The sequence below is a fragment of the Parus major genome, chromosome 3 (assembly GCF_001522545.3).
Source record: "Parus major isolate Abel chromosome 3, Parus_major1.1, whole genome shotgun sequence".
NCBI lineage: Eukaryota > Metazoa > Chordata > Aves > Passeriformes > Paridae > Parus > Parus major.
The window spans coordinates 53181381-53199946 of record NC_031770.1 but is presented as its reverse complement, the minus strand read 5'-3'; the positions used below and the strand labels follow the sequence as shown (position 1 = coordinate 53199946).

Here is an 18566-nt window from a genome sequence, read left to right as displayed (position 1 = left end):
ACAGTGCCCAAGTGCCTAACAACTGATACGAGTTTATTACTGCCAGGATTTGTGCAGTGTGACTCAATGCCATCTCTTCCCTGCTTGGGCTGTGTGCCCCATCCCTGTTCTTGTCCCTGTAGCACTGCTCCTTCAGCATCTCCCCATTGTGCCACATTTGGACCGGGGCTCCCCCAGCATTTGGTCATGGTGGCCACCTCAGAGCCTGGCCCTACCTCGGGTAGCATGCACAAGCTGAGGGAAGGCACATGTCTGGTAGTACTCTGCTTTGCAAACTTCCCTCTGAATCCCTTCCTTCCCTCAGGCATATCTGGCTAAGGGGCTCCACTTGTGCTGGAGGAACCATAACCTGTGTTTACAGTGGCAGTAGCAGCATTCTGTGTGTTTCTCCCTGCATCTCTGTTTCAACTGCCTTCTTCTGCGCACTTCTCATCCTCCTTGCCTTAAAAATCTTTGGCGCCTAGTGAGGATGCTTCCAATCTTTTTTCCCTTATTAATTTCCTTCTACTGTCTCCTTCATTTCCATTTTCTGTGCCCTAAAAGTCTCCTCACCTCCATCACTTCTAGACTCTTCACCTCTGAAACTTCTGTTCCCTATACATTTCCATGTTGGACTTGCCTCTCATGCTTAGGCTGCCACAGGGCTCATTACAGAAGCTGGATCATTTTTCTGACTATATGAAGGGCTTTGCTTTAATGATGTAGATTGAGAGAAAAGCACAAGGCATCAAATGCCTCTTAAGAAATCCACAGAAAGTTTTAGAACTTGATCTCTCTGTACACAGGAACAACCTGAGCTTTTTCACGTTTCCATATGAAGACTTGTGTCTTCATTTCTTGTCTTGTTGAGAAGCATAATCCACTTCTGGCATTGTCCATAGCTAAACCACATACGCATCTGAACTCAACTTTGTAGTGAATTCATATTTTTTCAATAAGAAGAAAGAAGCAAAATGACAGTATAAGTCTTCTATCAGGTGACAAAACTGAGGAGGTACTAAATCACTTATCAAGAAGTATGAAGTGCAAGGGCTGTAGAATGACTTCTGTGTAGCAGTTGGAGACAACACATAAACTAATTGAGGATTTCAGGTCCAATTAAAGGAAGGCATTTTAGTACAAGAGACTGCTCAGCAGCTGTGATCGCTCATGTGCTCCTATGTATTGTCAGTGCTGTTCTTTCTAACAATTTCTTTGTTGTGCTTTTTAACGATGACCAGATCTTGCATGTCAACTCTTTTTAAATACACAGACTTCTGCATTAGCTCAGAAGACACAATTAGATCTGTTGCTACTTGTTTTGCAGGGAAAAGAGATTAAGTGCAGATTAAGCTTTGGGTAGATTGGAAATGAAGGAAAACATAAGATCAGAAGAACTTCTTAAAAGGGAATGGTTTGAATTTGAGCAGTTGTATTTTGGACCCAGTAGTACACCAGACTGTCAACAGCACAGTGAAGCTAACAAGCTAAGATCATAGCATCCTTCAAGCTGGAAAGGAACCTCAGGAAGTCCAACCTTCTTCTCATCAGGTTCATCTTAGAGCTTAGAGTGTTACCGTGTTGTGTCTTCAAAATCTCCAAATGCAGAGATTGCCCACTCCCTTTGGGCCACCAAACTTAGTCTCTCACTATTTTCACTGGGAAAGTGGTTTCCTTGCACCCAGTCTGAACTTAATGTGTTTCCACTCTTGCCCAGTGTGTCTTGTCCCCCTACTATGCCCACTGTGAATAGGCCACTTTTATCTTCTTGCTGACCCCCTTTTAGGTGCTATGGGGCTGCTGTAAGTTCCTCTCAAGAGTTGTCTCTGCCCCAGGCTGAATGAGGCCTCATCCTTAAGCCCTTCCAGGGTGAGTGCTCAAGCCCATGCCATGTAAGGGGTTCTCTGCCCACTCTAGTTTATCATCATCTTTTCTTTTCTGGGGATCCAAAACTGAACATGATACTCTAGATGGAGTCTAGTGGGTGCTGAGGAAGGAGGGGATGATCAGTTTCTTCCATCTCCCGACTCTGCACCTTGTCACTCAGCCCAGGATGTTGTTGGCTCTCTTTGCTCCCAGGGCAGCCTGCTGGCTTATGCCCAGCTCCGTCTGCCAAGATGCCCAGGGACTTTCCAGCAAAGCTGCTCCCTCTAGTCAAGTCCCAGCTGGCACCACTGCAGGGGGCTCATCCTTCCCAGGTGCAGGACTTGTCTCTGTTGCACTTGTCCCTGTTGACTTTTACAAGGTTCCTGTCAGCACATTCCTCCAACTTGACCAGGTCCCCTGAGGTGGCATCCCTTTTCTCAAGCGTAACAACTGTCTCTGGCATTATGTATTGCTAAATTGTCAACTGAGTAAATAAACCATAGGAAGAAAGCAGATTCCTCCCTTCCACTTTAAATCTCTTACAATTGCTGAACTCTTGAAGATCTACTTGTAGCAGTAGAGCAGAAAAAAAATTTGTAGGCTTAAGTATTGCATTTAAATTGCATTATGCCAAATTTGTGTTGGCCTGGCTGCTTTTTCTTCTAAATGGGAGAAAAATACACTATCTGGGATCAAGGTATTGCACGAGCAGATACTCTAGTTCATACACAATGCAGGGTTTCTCTAACCACTACATTTTCTAACATGCTGCCTGCACGCAGAAATGTCAGATGCTGAGATTTCCTTCATTCCTTTGGAGGGTAACTGTATCTCACCATGAAGATGTCTTTTCATTATACTAAACTTAAATGTATCTTTCCTTAATTTCCTCCTATTATTTCTAATGGCACCATCCATGAGCATCCCAGCTCTTGGTGTTTATGTGGCAAATACTGCAAAATTGTATACTTCACTGGGTTTGTACTGCTATAAAATTCATAGCCGGCCAGTTGAATTTTTGCCATTAGATGTCACTACGTGTACAGCAGACTGTTTTTAAAGGCTTGATTTTTATTTAGCATCCCGGAAAAACGGAGGAGGGAATTGGGAGATGTAGGAGAGAGTCCAGTGCTGTAGTATGTTGGATATGCCTTAACTAAAAGCAGCACAGAAGGAAACATAAGATTTTTGACTTAACTCCAACAACCAACAGATGATGCTGTGACCTTAAGCATATATAAATATGTTTAGCAGCTGCTGTGTAACATATTTATAAGTGTTTAGTGACCTGGAGGTTAATCAAAATGAGTTTGGTGATCTCAGCTCAGTTCTTAATGGACTCCACTTCATATTATAGCACTGATGCAGCACAATTTGTCACAGTCGGCAGTCTTTACTCAAAGGAGGCCTACTGTGGAGTGAGAATTAAAGGCTGAAGTAATACCTGATTATTTCTCCCCAAAGAAACTTTCCATTCCAAGCCATCATAGAGCAGAAAAATATGTGGAGGAGCTCTGTACTGCTCACTGCACCCAATCTCAGAATAAAACAGCATTTACTCTGACAGGATGTCCTTTCAGTGTTACTGAATTAGCTCACGCGTGCTGCGGTCAGGGCTTTGATAGGGGGCCGGGAAAGGACAAAGTCCTGCCAGGGATGGTGCTGAGTCTTTTCACTTTCTGGGCTCTTTCCAAAGATGGAGAGCTGTGTTGGTTCCAAGTGCAGCATTACGTAGGAGGATAAAAGGGAAAGGTGAAATTTCAGAATTAGGTTCTGCCATTCAGGTTCTTCTGGGTGCAGAAGCAATTTTTTTAGACTTCAGTTGTTTTCTTGCTGTCCTGGCCAAAGCCAATATATTCTTTTTATTTAATTTCCACTCTCCATCTAAACTGGAAAGAGTTTCCTACTTCTTGATTTAAAGCTGTTGTACAGCAGTATGCTTGCATGAGCTGCAATTGAGATTGATGTCCATAGTGGGGAACATGAAATAGGTTGTACCTCAATTTGAGACAATGAACAGCCCCACAGCTTACAAGATAGACATGCTACAGGAAGTAATACTACTGAAATATTAGTAGGTAAGGACCAATTTCACCTTACCTGCAAGGTGTGTGTCTCCTGTGTATTTTTAAAGTAAAAGAAGGACATTAAAGAGATAGATACCTGTAGAGACTTGCCTTTTCCAGGATCCTAGCCTTACTCCATAAAGGAACCTCTCAAAATCCATTACTTCATTTTTAAAGTATGAAAATACACTTGCACATTTTTTTCATCTTCACTAGTAACTTTACCAGTACAGAAAGGATCTTGCTTATCCAGCATAGAAAGCATTTTTCAGCTAACTGCATTTGCTGAAATATAGCAATTTTCAGCTAAAAGGCGGGGGGGGATGTTTAAGATACAGTATTTACATAAGAAAAGCTTGATTGTGTGACTGAAATAATTTAAAGTTGTTGCCAAATGGTTCTGCTCTTCTCTTTTCCCTTTGTAATTTTCCCTTGGAGCATTGCACCACTGTGCATTTTAAATCTTTTCCCTCCACTTCTCGTTGCAAGCTTCATCTGGGAAATGACATTGTATGGCAGTTATCTCCTTCATATCAAAAGAAAGCCTCTGCCTCTTTGCAAGAGTGAAGAAAAGTTTGTCTTCAGAGAGCAAAGGACAAAACTGACTTGGAAAAAGATGCTTTATTTAGATAACACGTTCTCTTTTCCTTTGAAGAAATTCAGAATGTGTCAAGAAAAATTAGGCCAAATAGTGCTTTAATGGTCTTCCTCCTGTACCTCCTAAAAAAGAAATCTGTTTCTACCAATTGTGTTAAGAATCTGCTATGAGTTTGGAGAATACAAGAAGCCATTGAAGTTACCCAGGATTCTTGATTTAGGATCTTTTTGTATTTTTTTATTTCAATACTTTATAATAATTACAAGTAGAATTTCTACCAAACTCTCATCTTGCTACCTGGACATTCAGCTTCCCCTTCCTGTAGGATGAAATTAAGTGCTTCATTTTTTGTAAGGGAATAAAAGTTGACAGGTACTAAAGCTGTGTAAAAGGGTGGTTGCTTTCTTGTTTCTTTTATTTGCAAAAGCAGCAGAAATGTACAGGGGACACACTGAAGAAAGTGGTCTGAGTTTTGTATTTTCCTATGTATTTTCCTATGAATATACAAGTAAGTATTTTTTCCATGTGTTTTTACTCATATGTATGGTTTTGTACGTATAAGTATTACTTATATACATATGATAATACATGCAGTCTTCAACTATACTAAGAAAAGGTAGGTAATTGTTTTATGTATTGAAAGAATAAAAGGTTATTTTTGTAGTTGAATCGTGCATTACATTGGGTTATCATGCTTACTTGGATTGGATTGGAAAATTAGATTATTTTCTTCCTTGTGCCTCAGTTTGTCTATAGAATTTAACAAATGAGGTACCAACCATACTTAGATACTTCTTAGAACTTAAAAGTAGACAAGTTTTAGACTTTCCAAATACTTGGTCTGAACATGTGGAGAATTATGCAAGAGTTTCATTTAAGGCAGTTTTTGTGACAAATTTAAGTCTCGATTATAAAAGCATTATACAAGTATGGAATTAAATTTCAAAAGCAGAATAGTTCTGCTGAGGTTTCTTGTTTCAATGGAGTGGAATATGTATGGAGTTTTTTGAAAGAGTGGACATAGATGACACATACAGATGAACGTTGTTCAACACAATAACAGATGCAGGAATCAGAAACTGAGCCTATGGTACCCATTTTTCTTCTGGTCGTTTCACTGTTTATTTAACTCTGGCTAAAGGTGAGGATTGCTATTACATGGTCAAAATAGTAAGAATGATGATGCACTGGATATTTTTTTTTATGCCAATGCTAGGTTCTAATTTTGATTTCCTAATCACATTATTGTCTACTCATAGGGTATATAATGTGAACTGTATTTTTCTTCTGATTGATAGTGACATAGGAAGACTCAGTATACCTCTCTTGAAATTAGTCTTCAGACCAATTCTGTTTCACATATATGATAATTAGCTTAAGACTAACTCAAAGCTCCTCACATGGGTAAAATGAACTAATTGCCTGCTTTCTCCTTCCAAACAATAGGTGATGTGCTCTGTGATAAACCACAGCACCTTCAGCAATGAGGTCTGTAATGAGATATTGTATGTGTGCTTTCCTCTCCTAGGCAAGGCAATTTTCCTGCCATGAATCAGAGCGGCATTATGGGATCCAGCTCCCCCTACACTCAGCCGATGAACAACAGCTCTGGTCTGATGAACCCACAGGCTCCTCCTTACAGCATGGCACCCAACATGGTGAACAGCTCAACAGGTAATGGTGAGTAACCTTCCAGCAGTGACCTTCCTCCATAAACCTGCTTAACTCTATCAGCCCCAGCCTGGTGGCAGAGGAACATCCTTCTTCTTCATTTGATTCACCCCTTGTGGGTAGTTTGGAGTGATTTGAAATTAGGCTAAGTTACTTTTTTTTTTTTTGTACAGTAACTGATACATGTTTCATTAAGTCCTTCTGCACAGCATGTAGATGAGTACAGGGTTTTGTACAGTTCCAGCATCACTCGGACTCAGCTTGACGTAGGTGTTGACTAGCAAGTATATGTATATTTGTGTGTATGTGTCTGCAAAAAAGAGAAGGAGACCAGCTTCTTGTTTTAAGAGGTTGATTTTGTTTTTCAGCATTTTACTTGCCAAGGTTGCAATTTCAGGTATTTAATGTGGTAGTCATTTAAAAAAAGATATGTGCACTTGCTCTAACTTGAAGATGCTGTAAGTTGAACACTTAACATAATTACTTTGTTTGGAAAAAATAGGCCATGTTTACTGTTTCCAAAGTTTATACAGGGTTTCCTCATTTACTTAAGTATCAGTATATAAAATCTTATCATTACTTTCTTTTTAAAAAAAAAAAATTATCACAGCTTTCTTTTGCCAAAAAAGAAAAAAGTGTATTCAATGTAGCTCCTGGATTTATCCTTCATATCATGACTTAAGAGTTCAGAATTGCTTGTAGCTTTGTATGTGACTCTGAAGACAGAGAATTCTGCACAAATGTGCTTCATGGTCCATATTCAGCTTGAATTCCTAACAATTATCCCCCTTCAAGATACTATTTCAGCAAAGATCAATTCTTTGATTGGGCTGTATTTGGATGGAGTTTCAATGACCCTGAAGCAGATCCTCCCAAGTACTTATTCCAGTCATGGAGTTTCTGTGCATGCTTTACTGATTACATTATCCCTTTCAGAAGTGTTGGGGGTTTTGAAGTTCTTTCTTAAAGCTGAATAGGTTGTGCTAAGGTAATATGATGTTGTTTCGTAGTTGCTTTTGTTTCTACTTTTGTTTGTTTCTTAAGAAATGCCTTACTACCTAAGTTGTGTCTTACCAAGAACTAGGATTTTCACATCTTTTTCTCTACCCCTCTTAGCCTGTATGATTCTTTCCTCCTTTGCATATTTCCCTGTCTTTTCTCCCTGCCAATTCTATATGTTCTGGCTTCTTTGGAAGAAAATGGCGACAGTGAGATGCTAGTGTCTAGTATGTCCAGAGAGTTTCTTTCCTCTACACAGGAGCTGCTGAGACACTGAATAGTGTCTTATATTTCAAGAACATTTTGTTAGCATTTTAAGTTAGCAGAAAAAAAGGAAGCTGCTAATCATTAAGATTTTTTAAATAGAGAGAAATTAACTAACAAAAAAAAAGAAAAAAAAGTGCTTTTTCCAGTGCTGGCCTGGAAGCTATTGGCTAGCCCAGACTGCACACTGCACCATCTGGATGAAGAGGGACAAGCTATTGAAAAGAGCATTAGATAATAGCTTGCTTTTTCCCCACCAGAGCTGTCCCAGGTAATATTATGTTTTGTTTGTGTAGTTATGTGTTTTGTCTGGCTTGCTGAAATAAAATTACTTCTGAGCATTGAAACTGTGCTATAAATTCTGTTTTGCTATTAGCAGAAGTAATTTTTCCACCCTTTTCCGTTGGCCCCCAGAGCTGCAAAAATAACCAACAGCAAACAGATGGCAGAGTGCCCTGCCTAAGAAGATTTATGTATTCCTAAGGAATAACCAGTTTAAAGGAAGATTCACAGAGGTTTTTTTGTTCAGATAATTCAGCCATTCGTTATTTCATACAGTGGAAATCTGTTCAATGCAAGACCATTTATCCTAGCAGTCTTTTGTATGGGGTAGTCATACTCTTTTTATTGTGTTATGCATTCTGAAATATTGGATTTTTAATAATTTAAACATTTATCAGGGTTTTTTCTGCCAGTGCATTTGTGAGGTTTTCTTTTGTTCCAGCTTTATTAATTCAGAGATTATCCAATGGAAAGTAAGTATGAGATGAACTAGAGGAGTTCAGTGCACCTCTTTCAGTCTGTGTGGGAGCAGACACGCATCTAGAATTGCTTTACAGGCCTCCAAGAGACACTGTTGGGGAGGAGATGGGGAGATGGACACACACAACACCAAAAAAGAGAAAATTAGATGTGAATACATTGCTGAGTGCACATGCTGTGGGAATGTTTAATTTTCCCCTATCCAGACTCATGCTTCTGTTTGGGTCCAAAAAATGGAAGCTTGAGACAAGTGTAAATACAGTACTTTTAATGATAGTTCCTTGAGCTGGAGGTGCACTTCAGGGTCAGTTCTGGCCCTAAATTTGATGAGGTGGAGAACCTACAGGTGACACCCATTTAGGGGCTTGAAAACAGGATTTTTTGTGGCTGGAAGAGCAATTCAGCTATGTGGCTCCTTAGCTCTCCCTTCCTCCCTGTCCCATTAGCGTAAAATCCCACATCTGTCAGATAAACCAGGGTTCAATGTGGAGCACCAAAACCAAGGGCAGCTGAGTGATTGCTGCTGGAGTGAGGGCCTTGGTTAACTTGCTCACCCACACTGAGCATCAACAACTGTGGTTTCAGTTGGGGGCCAATAGAAACCTAAAATGAGCAATAAGAAGTTAGTTTCTTCATTGTCTGGGTTTTGAAGGGTGCAGTTTTGTTGCCTGTTGTGAGGAAGGCAGGTTTATTTCAATAAAATTTCATTTCAATAAAATGCACTTTAAGGTTTTACTCTAGAGTAGAAGATTGCTGATAACTGATGCAATTGTTCTCATATGGTGTTGGAGCTTCAGTACAGCTGTGTCTAACACTGGTTTTGTCACCCATTTTTAGTAGTGTTTATAACTCCTCATTACCAGTTGATCCTTTTGTCTTTGGGTTTTTTTAATTAATGTCACAATTGAAAGGAAAATCATGCTGCAGTTATGCATCCTGATACTTCAACAGTGACTGTGGATCAAACAGCAGATCACCAGCTTCTGCTGATGCAGAGTGGTTTAGGAACACAGAAATTACAAGATCAAAGAAGACAGATTCTTCTAATAGAGTATTCCATCCATAACAATAACAAAAGCTTCAGGAAAAAAGTGTCAGAATCCCTTCACAATTATGGAACAAGCTGACATTCAGAAAAATTGTATAACTGCTGCTGTCCTTTTATTGTATGATTTCACATTACCCGTATATATTTTATACTTCTTCCCCCTGTTTTTCAAATTCAGAATGCTTACTTTCCCCCTATCTGAACTCATCCTTCTTCTTGAGTTAAAAAAATGGAAGCTTAAGACTTAGTTTTCAAATTTCAGCTTTAAAAATGCATATAATAAACAGGAAATTTGCAACCCCCAATATAGCTCATGCTGTGAGCTTTGTTAATTCTAGTGAAAATTATCTTTCAAAATAAGCAATATGAAGTCTGTATCTCACAGGTTTCTATATTGTTCTTGCATAGAAACTGGCATTCACAGTCTCTGCTACCTCTGGAGATGAACAAACTAATAAAAAGGCATTAATCGCCTTACTGTTCAAGTATACTGAAACCAAAACCTTTCTTTTTCTGGGTATTATTATTCCCAACTAACTTTTAACATCATAATACTTTACATAAAATGTGGAATTCTAGGAAAAATTATTTGCACAAAAAGAATTAAAGGTAAATTTTTCTGTTTTTCAGCTTGGTTGCATTTTTCTGAAAAATAGGTACCTCAGTTTATTTCAGGGTTTTGTTTTTTTCCTCTAATGCATATATTTGTAGGAGCTATTAATGCACATTTAGATAAACTTTCTGAGCTTGTCAGTAGGTGGTAACAGCAGAAGTGTCCCATCACCTACACTCCGAGGAAGTGATGCCCATGGTCCTTAAATCAAGCCAGTACCTGCATAGGAGATGCCCACATCCCAAACTGCTTGTACTTGTCATTCCTTGGACAACACTTGTCAGCAGAAAGGCAATGTGGCACTGAGATCCCTGGTGGCTCAATCATCCTTTTCAGATTAGGTCCCCAACCACCTTGGGCTGCACATGTCCACAAAGCTGGAGGATCATTCATGGAAGGACACTAGGCAGTGCTCTTGTCCCTCTTCTGTGTTTTCAGTGGGCATCCAAAGCAGTGGGGATCCTCTCGTCAGCTCCACAGCCACTAATCCACTGCGTTTTTCTTCTCTCTTTTTTGCAGAGGGACAGTGCAAGGGTTGGAAGGGAGAGAGGAATGTGTTACAAAGGAGGGGGTATTCTGTTCTGTAGAGCATGATTTGTTATCACACTAGCAATAAAGAGAAAAACAATGTTTGTATATTGCTGCTTCTACAGTATTTCATCATCTTCTGGGACCAGTAGCACAGCCTTTAGCAAAAAAGAATTCTTTGCTGCAGTTTTACTCATGTCAATATCTGCCTTTGAGTACATTAAATTCAGTGTGGAATAGTTAATTCAGGACCTTGACCTATACTTGCTTTTTGAAATCATTCTAGCTCTTAAATTCTTATAATAAGCCAGAGGCTAGTACTTGAAACCTATTCACAGTACGCCACAACACTTCTTGAGTCAAGATTTCCCTGTTATCCTCCTCTCTACAATGTTTTCTCCTTTGGTCTTCACTTCACAGGCAGAATTATTAGTACCTGTGTAGAAAAAGACTGTGTCTTATTTTAGCAGTTTCGTGACAATAACAGTATTTCACTGCTCAGAAAGGGTCAAAACAATGTTCTCGCTGTACCGCTTAGCTAAAAAAAGTGAAAGAATGTCTTCTCGCAAATCGCTGGAGAGTATGTTTGCAAGAAGTTACGAAACAGCATTTCAACAGCAGATAGAAAAATAGCTGTGGAAACATCCTGGGTAAAAGCTATAGGGAAAATAGACAGCCTTGCAGTTTGCCAGTAAAATGCTTGAAGTTCTTCTCTTATAGGTAGAAAGAAAGAAATGATTAACTAAATAATTTAGAACAAAAAGTGAAACAGAATTTGGGTAGCCTTTTTTTTTCCATAATTGTCTCCAATTCCTGATAGTTACATTTGCATATGCCAACAAGGAATAGTCAAGAGCCAAAATGAACCTGTGGTTTTTACATTTCTCAGCATGACTAAGAGAGTCAGAATGTGTATTACAATCTGCAGACTGGAGTTACTAGCCCTTTATATGAGGTGTTAACTTAAACCCCTCTGGAAGAGAGATTTCATAAGGGAGTTCTGATGGAACTTTCCTGTTCCTGGAAACAGGACTACCAGAAGTGAACACAATTTTTAAATTCTTTGTAATAGCAGTATGATGTGCCAACTAGATAAAAGTGAGATATCAGCAGAGGATTTAGCTGTGCAGAATTCTGGTGAAGAAGTGTGATTATTAACTTTGCTTTGTTTGACCTCTCTAAAATTGCTTTATAGGGGAAGGGTCAGCTTTGCTTGCTTTGAAACTAAAACCCAAGACTTCTTTTTTAGCGCTTTCACAGCATGAAATGTGTTAACTGTTAAAATGGATTTTGTATAACAGTTCTTCATCCCAGTTTGAAACCCACTGTGGCATATATCTGACCATTTTGTACTTTTTTTTTTTAAATCTCTGAAAGAAAAATAACTATTTTTTTAATTGTGAATTCAAAACTAGAACGTGTTAGGCTGCCATCCTTCACTTGAGAATGGTCACAAGCTGCCCCAGCTCCTCAAGCAGACTGTAAGGGCAAAATGCATACAAATCAAATGCTTAGTGGATGCTGACTTCCCAGTAGCATGTTGACTGGCTGTTTTGTTGAGATTTCACACACATACATAAAAATAACAGCATTTTTAGCTGATCCCAATAGATTTTTCTCTGCAGCTGCATCACTTGTAAAAGGCTTTTTGTTCCAATTCTTGAAGTCTGAAGTATTGCAAGTATTTTTTTTTTTTTTAAATCTCAATTATGATTTATGTGTTGTGATGACTTTAAGGGCTTGATTGGGCTACAAATGTGCTTTGAAAAAACAAGAAAATGTGCCCATGAAAAACACCGGCAGTTCAAAGCTGAATATTGAGCATACAGTTGTAAACTCACATGGCACATGGCTGGGTAGGTTTTTTTGGCAGAGCCAGAGTCTCAACCTGCAGTGATGCTAAAGATATTAGCAAATTAGCACTGCAAAGCTTGCCAGCGTATTCGCTAGAGTCCTGCTCATGCTCTCACTGCTGTAATTAAAACTAATTATTTTCTAAAACATAGTAATACATGAATATGTGCAATAATCATTTTGTAGTGGGCAATCTGTGAAGTATTTTTAAAGCTTCTTTTCCCCCTCGTATCTTTGGCTTGCTGTGTGGTGTGCCTGCTGCCTGGTACAAGCCAGCACTGTCATTTTGCAAGAGCCACGCTACTCTGGTAAAGACAATGATCCTTTACTGAGTTTTACATTTTTACATTTGGGATATATATTTTTTATTTTTTATTGTCTTTTAGGTTATTCTGTATGGGGTTCTTTTTACCTCATATCCTTTGAAAGAAGGGCATAAGGGGGATTAAAAAGAGAGAAAGGGAAGGTAATCCAGTCTTCCACAAATGTTGTGCACATGGTTTTCAGCAGGCAAAGAATTGCCTGGTGTCTTGCTCCTGTTTTCTGGTCATTTGCATTGATTCAGTGTCATGGCACCTCCTAGCATCTACTCTGCCCAATATTTTCTGTCTATTTGTCTGAATCTTCGTGTATCTTTTATAGAAATCCAGGAACCCAGCAGTTCTGCAGCAGTAATACTATACTTGGCATTTGAATCTTCAAATAAAAAAAACCCCTTAAACTCCTTTCACCCCTGGGAAGCAGCTCTATGCCATTATCAGAAAAAGACATTTGTGTGTTCGTTATAGTCCCACCTCATTTTGGCAGGAGGAAGAAGCTGAGTGCTGGTTCTCCAACAGAGCACAGTTTACAGCTTGTAATTCTGTAGTTAAGGCTCACAGTGGCTGAGCCATTCATATTGAAGTCGGTAGGGGCAGGAATTATCTGCTGGATACCAATATTAATACAGATGTAATTGGAAAATGCAAGTTTTTTCTTGGATTCAACATGGCAAGCAGAACATGCATTGTTTTCATTTACATTTGTCTATTGCTAAAGGGAGAGTGCAGTAATTAAAATAGACTTGTAGTGTTAAAATGTTGTGGACAAACACGGAGATTGTTGAAGAGCACCAGCAGCATGAAGAATGAATTCTACTCTGTTAAGTGGTGGTTGTTGCATGGTGCTTGTATTCTTTTCTTGTTTGTTCTCCTTTGTTTCCTCAATTCAACTGAAGAGGTTTCCAGGTTTCCAGATGCTAGAATAACAGGACAGAGGTGGGAAAACCTCTCCTTCATGTGGCGCCACAACTGTGCAGCAGGAAGCGTGTTTTTGCCTACAAAGCCAAACACAGTCATGCTTAACTGTTTCTCCTGTTTTCGATTAGCACCTATGGGTCTTGCAGATATGATGACACCTGGTGAGTCCAAACTTCCCCTTCCTCTCAAAGCAGATGGCAAAGAAGAAGGAGCCCCCCAGCCCGAGAGCAAGTCAAAGGTATTTACCATCTTGTGCACGTGGTGTTGGTTCTGCCCGCAGAAGTCTGCTGTGTTGTCCTTCATCTCCTGGTTTTGTCCTACCCATTTCTGTTCTTTCCTGCATGCCTTTCCATTCATGTGCAATCTCTTTGTTTCTTTGTTTCTTTTTTTTCTTTTTTCTTTTTTTTCTTTTTTTTTTTTTCATTGTGTGGATCTGAAAGTTACTAGTTCTTACGGCATTTTAACTTGCGGGGGCAAAGCATCCCAAGCCAAAAGTTGCGTGGGTATTTGGCTGTGCCAGGTGGGTGGGAAAGAAGGGTCTTGCCTGGTTTCAATCCTTGCAGCCATTTTTCTCTGCCTTCAGTTAAAGCTTCCTGTTTTGGCCGCAGCAGAAACATACTTTAATATTTTGCTTTCATACCTTATTTGATTAAATAAGGTGAACAGCTTGTTTTTGTTTCTTTCTTTCATAATGGGAAACCCATGCTTAGCATTTCATGTGCGCTTGAAGTAAGCATGGTGGCTTAGTGACTTTAGCCAAGCATCCAGCAAACTTTCCAAATTATATTAATTAACAATGTTGTTTTAATACCTTTTATATATATATAAAAATATATTTATATATGTGTGTGTTTTCTGTATGTGTCTCTCTGTTTATATATATTTTATATATAAAAGTTGGTCAGTCTGTTAAACTGGATGTATTTTTTTTTTGTTTTTAATAAAGTTTGCCCTGCCTTTGTCATATTTTTTTTTTTTTGTATTCCTCTACCACAGGATAGCTACAGCTCTCAGGGTATTTCTCAGCCCCCAACCCCAGGCAACCTGCCAGTCCCTTCCCCAATGTCCCCAAGCTCTGCTAGCATCTCCTCATTTCATGGAGATGAAAGTGATAGCATTAGCAGCCCAGGCTGGCCAAAGACTCCATCAAGCCCTGTAAGTGGCTCTGGTTATTTTGGTTTTCATTTATTTTTTGTAATTAATTATATTTTAATGCTTGCTTGTTTGTTTTGTAAATTCCTTTTCTTTATTATTTATCCACTAAACAGTTTTCTTTCTTTATAACACTGGGTACAAATTCTGCTCTCGGACACATGACTGTAAGTTCCACTGCCTGGCTTCAGTGGGGCCTGAGCATGCTTATCCAAGGGCAAAATTTGTCCCAACAGTACTTTGAAATAAGAAAGAGTAAAATTGTGTGCATCATGTGAGTGTGCTGTCTGGTAAAACAGCAGTTGTTGTGAAGAAAACATCCTTCCTGTAATGCATCAGCTTCCAAGCATGCCAACTGTGTTGTTAAGAACAATTCCATTTCTGTTCCTGGGCCCAAACTCCTTCACGTAACTGACTTCACTCTGGTTACTGCACTTGTCTTTACTAGGATTATTTAGGGGGGGGAAAAAAAAAAACAAAACAAAACAAAAAACAAAATGAGAAATCTTCTCCCCTACTGAAACAAATACCCATCAAAAGTCAAATTATAGACTCAGCATCACAAAAAAGTTGCCGTTTATATTTTTGAAACATTTTTAATTTTGAATTGTGTATTTGGAAATACAGCCATTAGACTGTCAAGGCACAGTCTAAACCAAAATTGTTTCTAATTTTGCTTCATTTGGTTATTTTGAAATAACCCAGACATTGAGCTGAAAAAAGACCCTGATGCATGTACATTTTTAGAAAACTATTTTATAGATGAGTAATGTTTAATCATTCTCATACAGGTTGTAAAGAAAAACCTGAGAGAGATGTGTGGAGCTAAAATCAGATTTCATCATATATCTTTTTATCTATATATATATGCACACATCTAGAAAATCTGTATGCATATATAGAAAAGAGAATGCAGATGTAAGACGGTCTTTGGGGAGCAAATGTCCATCTGGTCATTTTTGCTTTGTTTGTTGTTTTTTTTTTATATAATTAGGAATATATATGTTGTTCCTCTTATTTTTATCAAAAGTGGAAATGATCGTAATTTCTCTGTAGAAAAATAATGTAACATTCTTGTGCAGAATATAAAGGGGGTTTTCCCCAGTATTAAAGTGCACTTAAGTTAGCAATAATACCTTGGTAACAGTTTTTTCAAAGTGATATGTTAAAGAGTATGTCTCAGGGCAAGCAGAGGAAGGCCAGAGGGGAAGAGATCTAACTATCCAAAACCCAGACATTTACAGAATCCCCTGAGCAAGGGGGCAGCATGGCATGAAATGTACCACTTAAATCTTTGGATTTTGATTTGACAGCAACTTTGAGTCTCAGAAGGCAGCTGATGTTAATTGTTCCCACAAGGTCTCATCTTTTTCTTACAAGCATTTGTGAAAGGGTGACACCAAAAATTCTGTTAGTTTTCTTTGTAGTAATGTTTGGGGTATTACTTGTTTGGGCAGTTTTCTGGAGGAAAGCAAGAGAGTTACTGCAATGCATTCCTGAGCTCATTGCATAAACTGCATAGCAAATCCTGGAGTCATTGTGAACATAGGCAGAGATTTTTTTGTGTAAATAAAGTATAGATTATTGACGGAGTACAACATTGGAAAAAATAAATGAGGAAAGTTTGCACTTTCAATTTCTTCTGAATGTCCTTCTCTCCAAAAGCTTCAGTTAGACATGGATAAATACAGTGCTTTGGAATGATAGAAAAATGAGTGCTGCAAATGAGCTGATCCCTTTTTACCTATGAAGGCCAGTGGATTGGATAACTTCATTGACTTCAACAGCAGCCTGACATAGACTGGAACGATTGATTGCAGGCATTTCGTTACACTTGAAAACAGCCTGAATTGGTTCATTAAATCCCAAAGCCGCTTCATGTGCTACAACTTCTCCATTCCAGTAGAGGATAAAAGCAGGGGTGAATGGTGTCTGATTCACTTCAAGGTACCCCTGTGATACTACTAAGTGGATCCTCTCGTTCAGCTGTTTCGTGTGGAAGGGAGGCATGAGAAAATGGGGAGAAAGAAATGTTGAACATTAGGTTTTGAGGCCTCTTTGGGTATGCCAGGAAAAGGACACTTCTGCTATGCCAGTTTTGCATATAAGTGCATCCCTGATAGTGGTGAGATAGTTCTAAAATTCTCTAAAAGAGACATTTCAAGTGTGGGTGTAAATTATGCAAGGTCACTGCCACATGAGTTAAACAGTAGGTTAGGAAAACCCCATAAAATGCTTTTCACTGTCCATAGATAACCCATGAGCATGACAGTGAATACACCTGGACAGTACTACACCTCCATGGTGCTAGCCAGGAGGGGTCTCCAGAGTCCTTCAAGAGAAAATCTTGACAAAGGAATGTGTCCTGCACAAGCCTCTGCCAGGGATTGGACTTGGGCAGTTTTAGCTGCCTGTGTATGCACGCTCTGTTCTGTAGTAAAAGAGGTCTGTGTAACACATGTAATATTGGCAAATTCTTCATTAAAGTCAGGGAAGGGAAGAGGAGATAACTGTATAAATATAGATCCTTAAAGATATGTACAGAAGCAGCTACCCACTGCCTTTCATGTGAAAATAACTCCTACAGAAATTTGTGTTGCTCTGAAGGATTCTGCAGACTCATCATACAAGGGTCTGCATATAATACAGTTTCAATGGTGGGTAGGTGTATTGAAAAGAAAGTATGGGTTTCAACAGGTTTAGTACGGGAATTGGATTTAGTATCCACATACTTTGATGGAGTTTTTTTAATCACCTTTTAAACACTGCCAGTATATCATGTGAAAGAGTGCTGGGGATTGCAGGCAGAGTAAATAACTAAATCACTAAAGATATGTGCCACGGGCTTGCACTAGCATTCTTCTGTCACCAAAATTATCAACATACTTAACCAAAGGTCACGATCTGTGTTCTACCAGCAATGCCTGGGATGTGCTCATTTTAGTTTTAAAATGGGATCTTTCTCTTTTAAACCCTTGTTTTAAGGGTTAATATTTAATATTTATAGGTAAATTTAGGCTTCCAGCTGAACCTGCCCGTGTGAAACTGAAGTTTGTTTGTGTGTAGACTAGCTTGCACACATCTGTCATTTTTAGCCGTTTACATTTATAAAAATAGAGAAGAGAAAAAGATCTTTCCTCTTGAGGAATTGCATTCTTCCCTCCAGTGCATTCTTCTAAAGTTAACATTTCATTTTAGAAGAAAATTGCACCCATTTTACAAAGCATGACAACCTGAAAGCTCACACAGTAAGAAACACTTCTTACCTTCTGTAAGCTGTGAAAAGTTTTCAGATTATACTGTCATTTTAGAGCTTGCTGCCACACTGCTGAAAAGCAGCATCATTTGAGATGTATAGTAGAAAAATGCAGAAAGAAAAATTCTTAACTGTTTCCCTTCTGCTCTGAATCTGACTTGAAAAAGTGAATCTTAACATATAAAAGTGAAACTCTAAAACTGGTAAATCTCAACTTTCCTGATCATGGCTCACCATAAAAGTGAGATAGAAACTATTTTGTTGCCTCATGTTAGAATATAGGCACATAGAAAATTTGCTTGGTAAAAGCTGGAATTTCCCACCTTCGTTTTTGTAGAGTTCTGGGGCATCTTAACTGTCAGATTAAAATTGATGCTGGTCAGCAGTAGAGTAACTTCGTAGTTACTGCGAAAGGTAGTGGGGTAGTTCCAGTTCATTCAGCTGTCCAAGCCTGGCTGTGATCGTGTATCTGGCGCTCACCACGACATCAAATTAGTAGCAACATGACTTCCCTACTTTCCCCTTTCCACCCACCCAAAAAACCTTCACAAACTTTGACAAAGTGTATTTGTTGCTAAGAGTTAAACTGATTCTCTTGAACACTCAGATACAGAGCAAGTCATACTTTCAGTAAATTGGTTGCTATTACAGAATCAGTTTGTGCTTTCTTTG

General features: G+C 38.9%; 1 protein-coding gene across 4 annotated transcripts in view; it reads left to right on the top strand.

Annotated features, from left to right (window-relative positions):
* The window catches only part of ARID1B (AT-rich interaction domain 1B), a 293784-nt gene that overhangs the window by 245423 nt on the left and 29795 nt on the right, over positions 1-18566 (top strand). For 2 of the 4 annotated variants that reach the window (XM_033512733.1, XM_015621231.3), the window contains 3 exons: positions 6038-6189; positions 13615-13724; positions 14483-14641. In XM_033512733.1, the coding sequence (XP_033368624.1) occupies positions 6038-6189; positions 13615-13724; positions 14483-14641 (421 nt within the window). The remainder of the gene's footprint in view (positions 1-6037; positions 6190-13614; positions 13725-14482; positions 14642-18566) is intronic. The other 2 variants (XM_015621230.2, XM_015621232.3) reach the window with 2 other exon arrangements.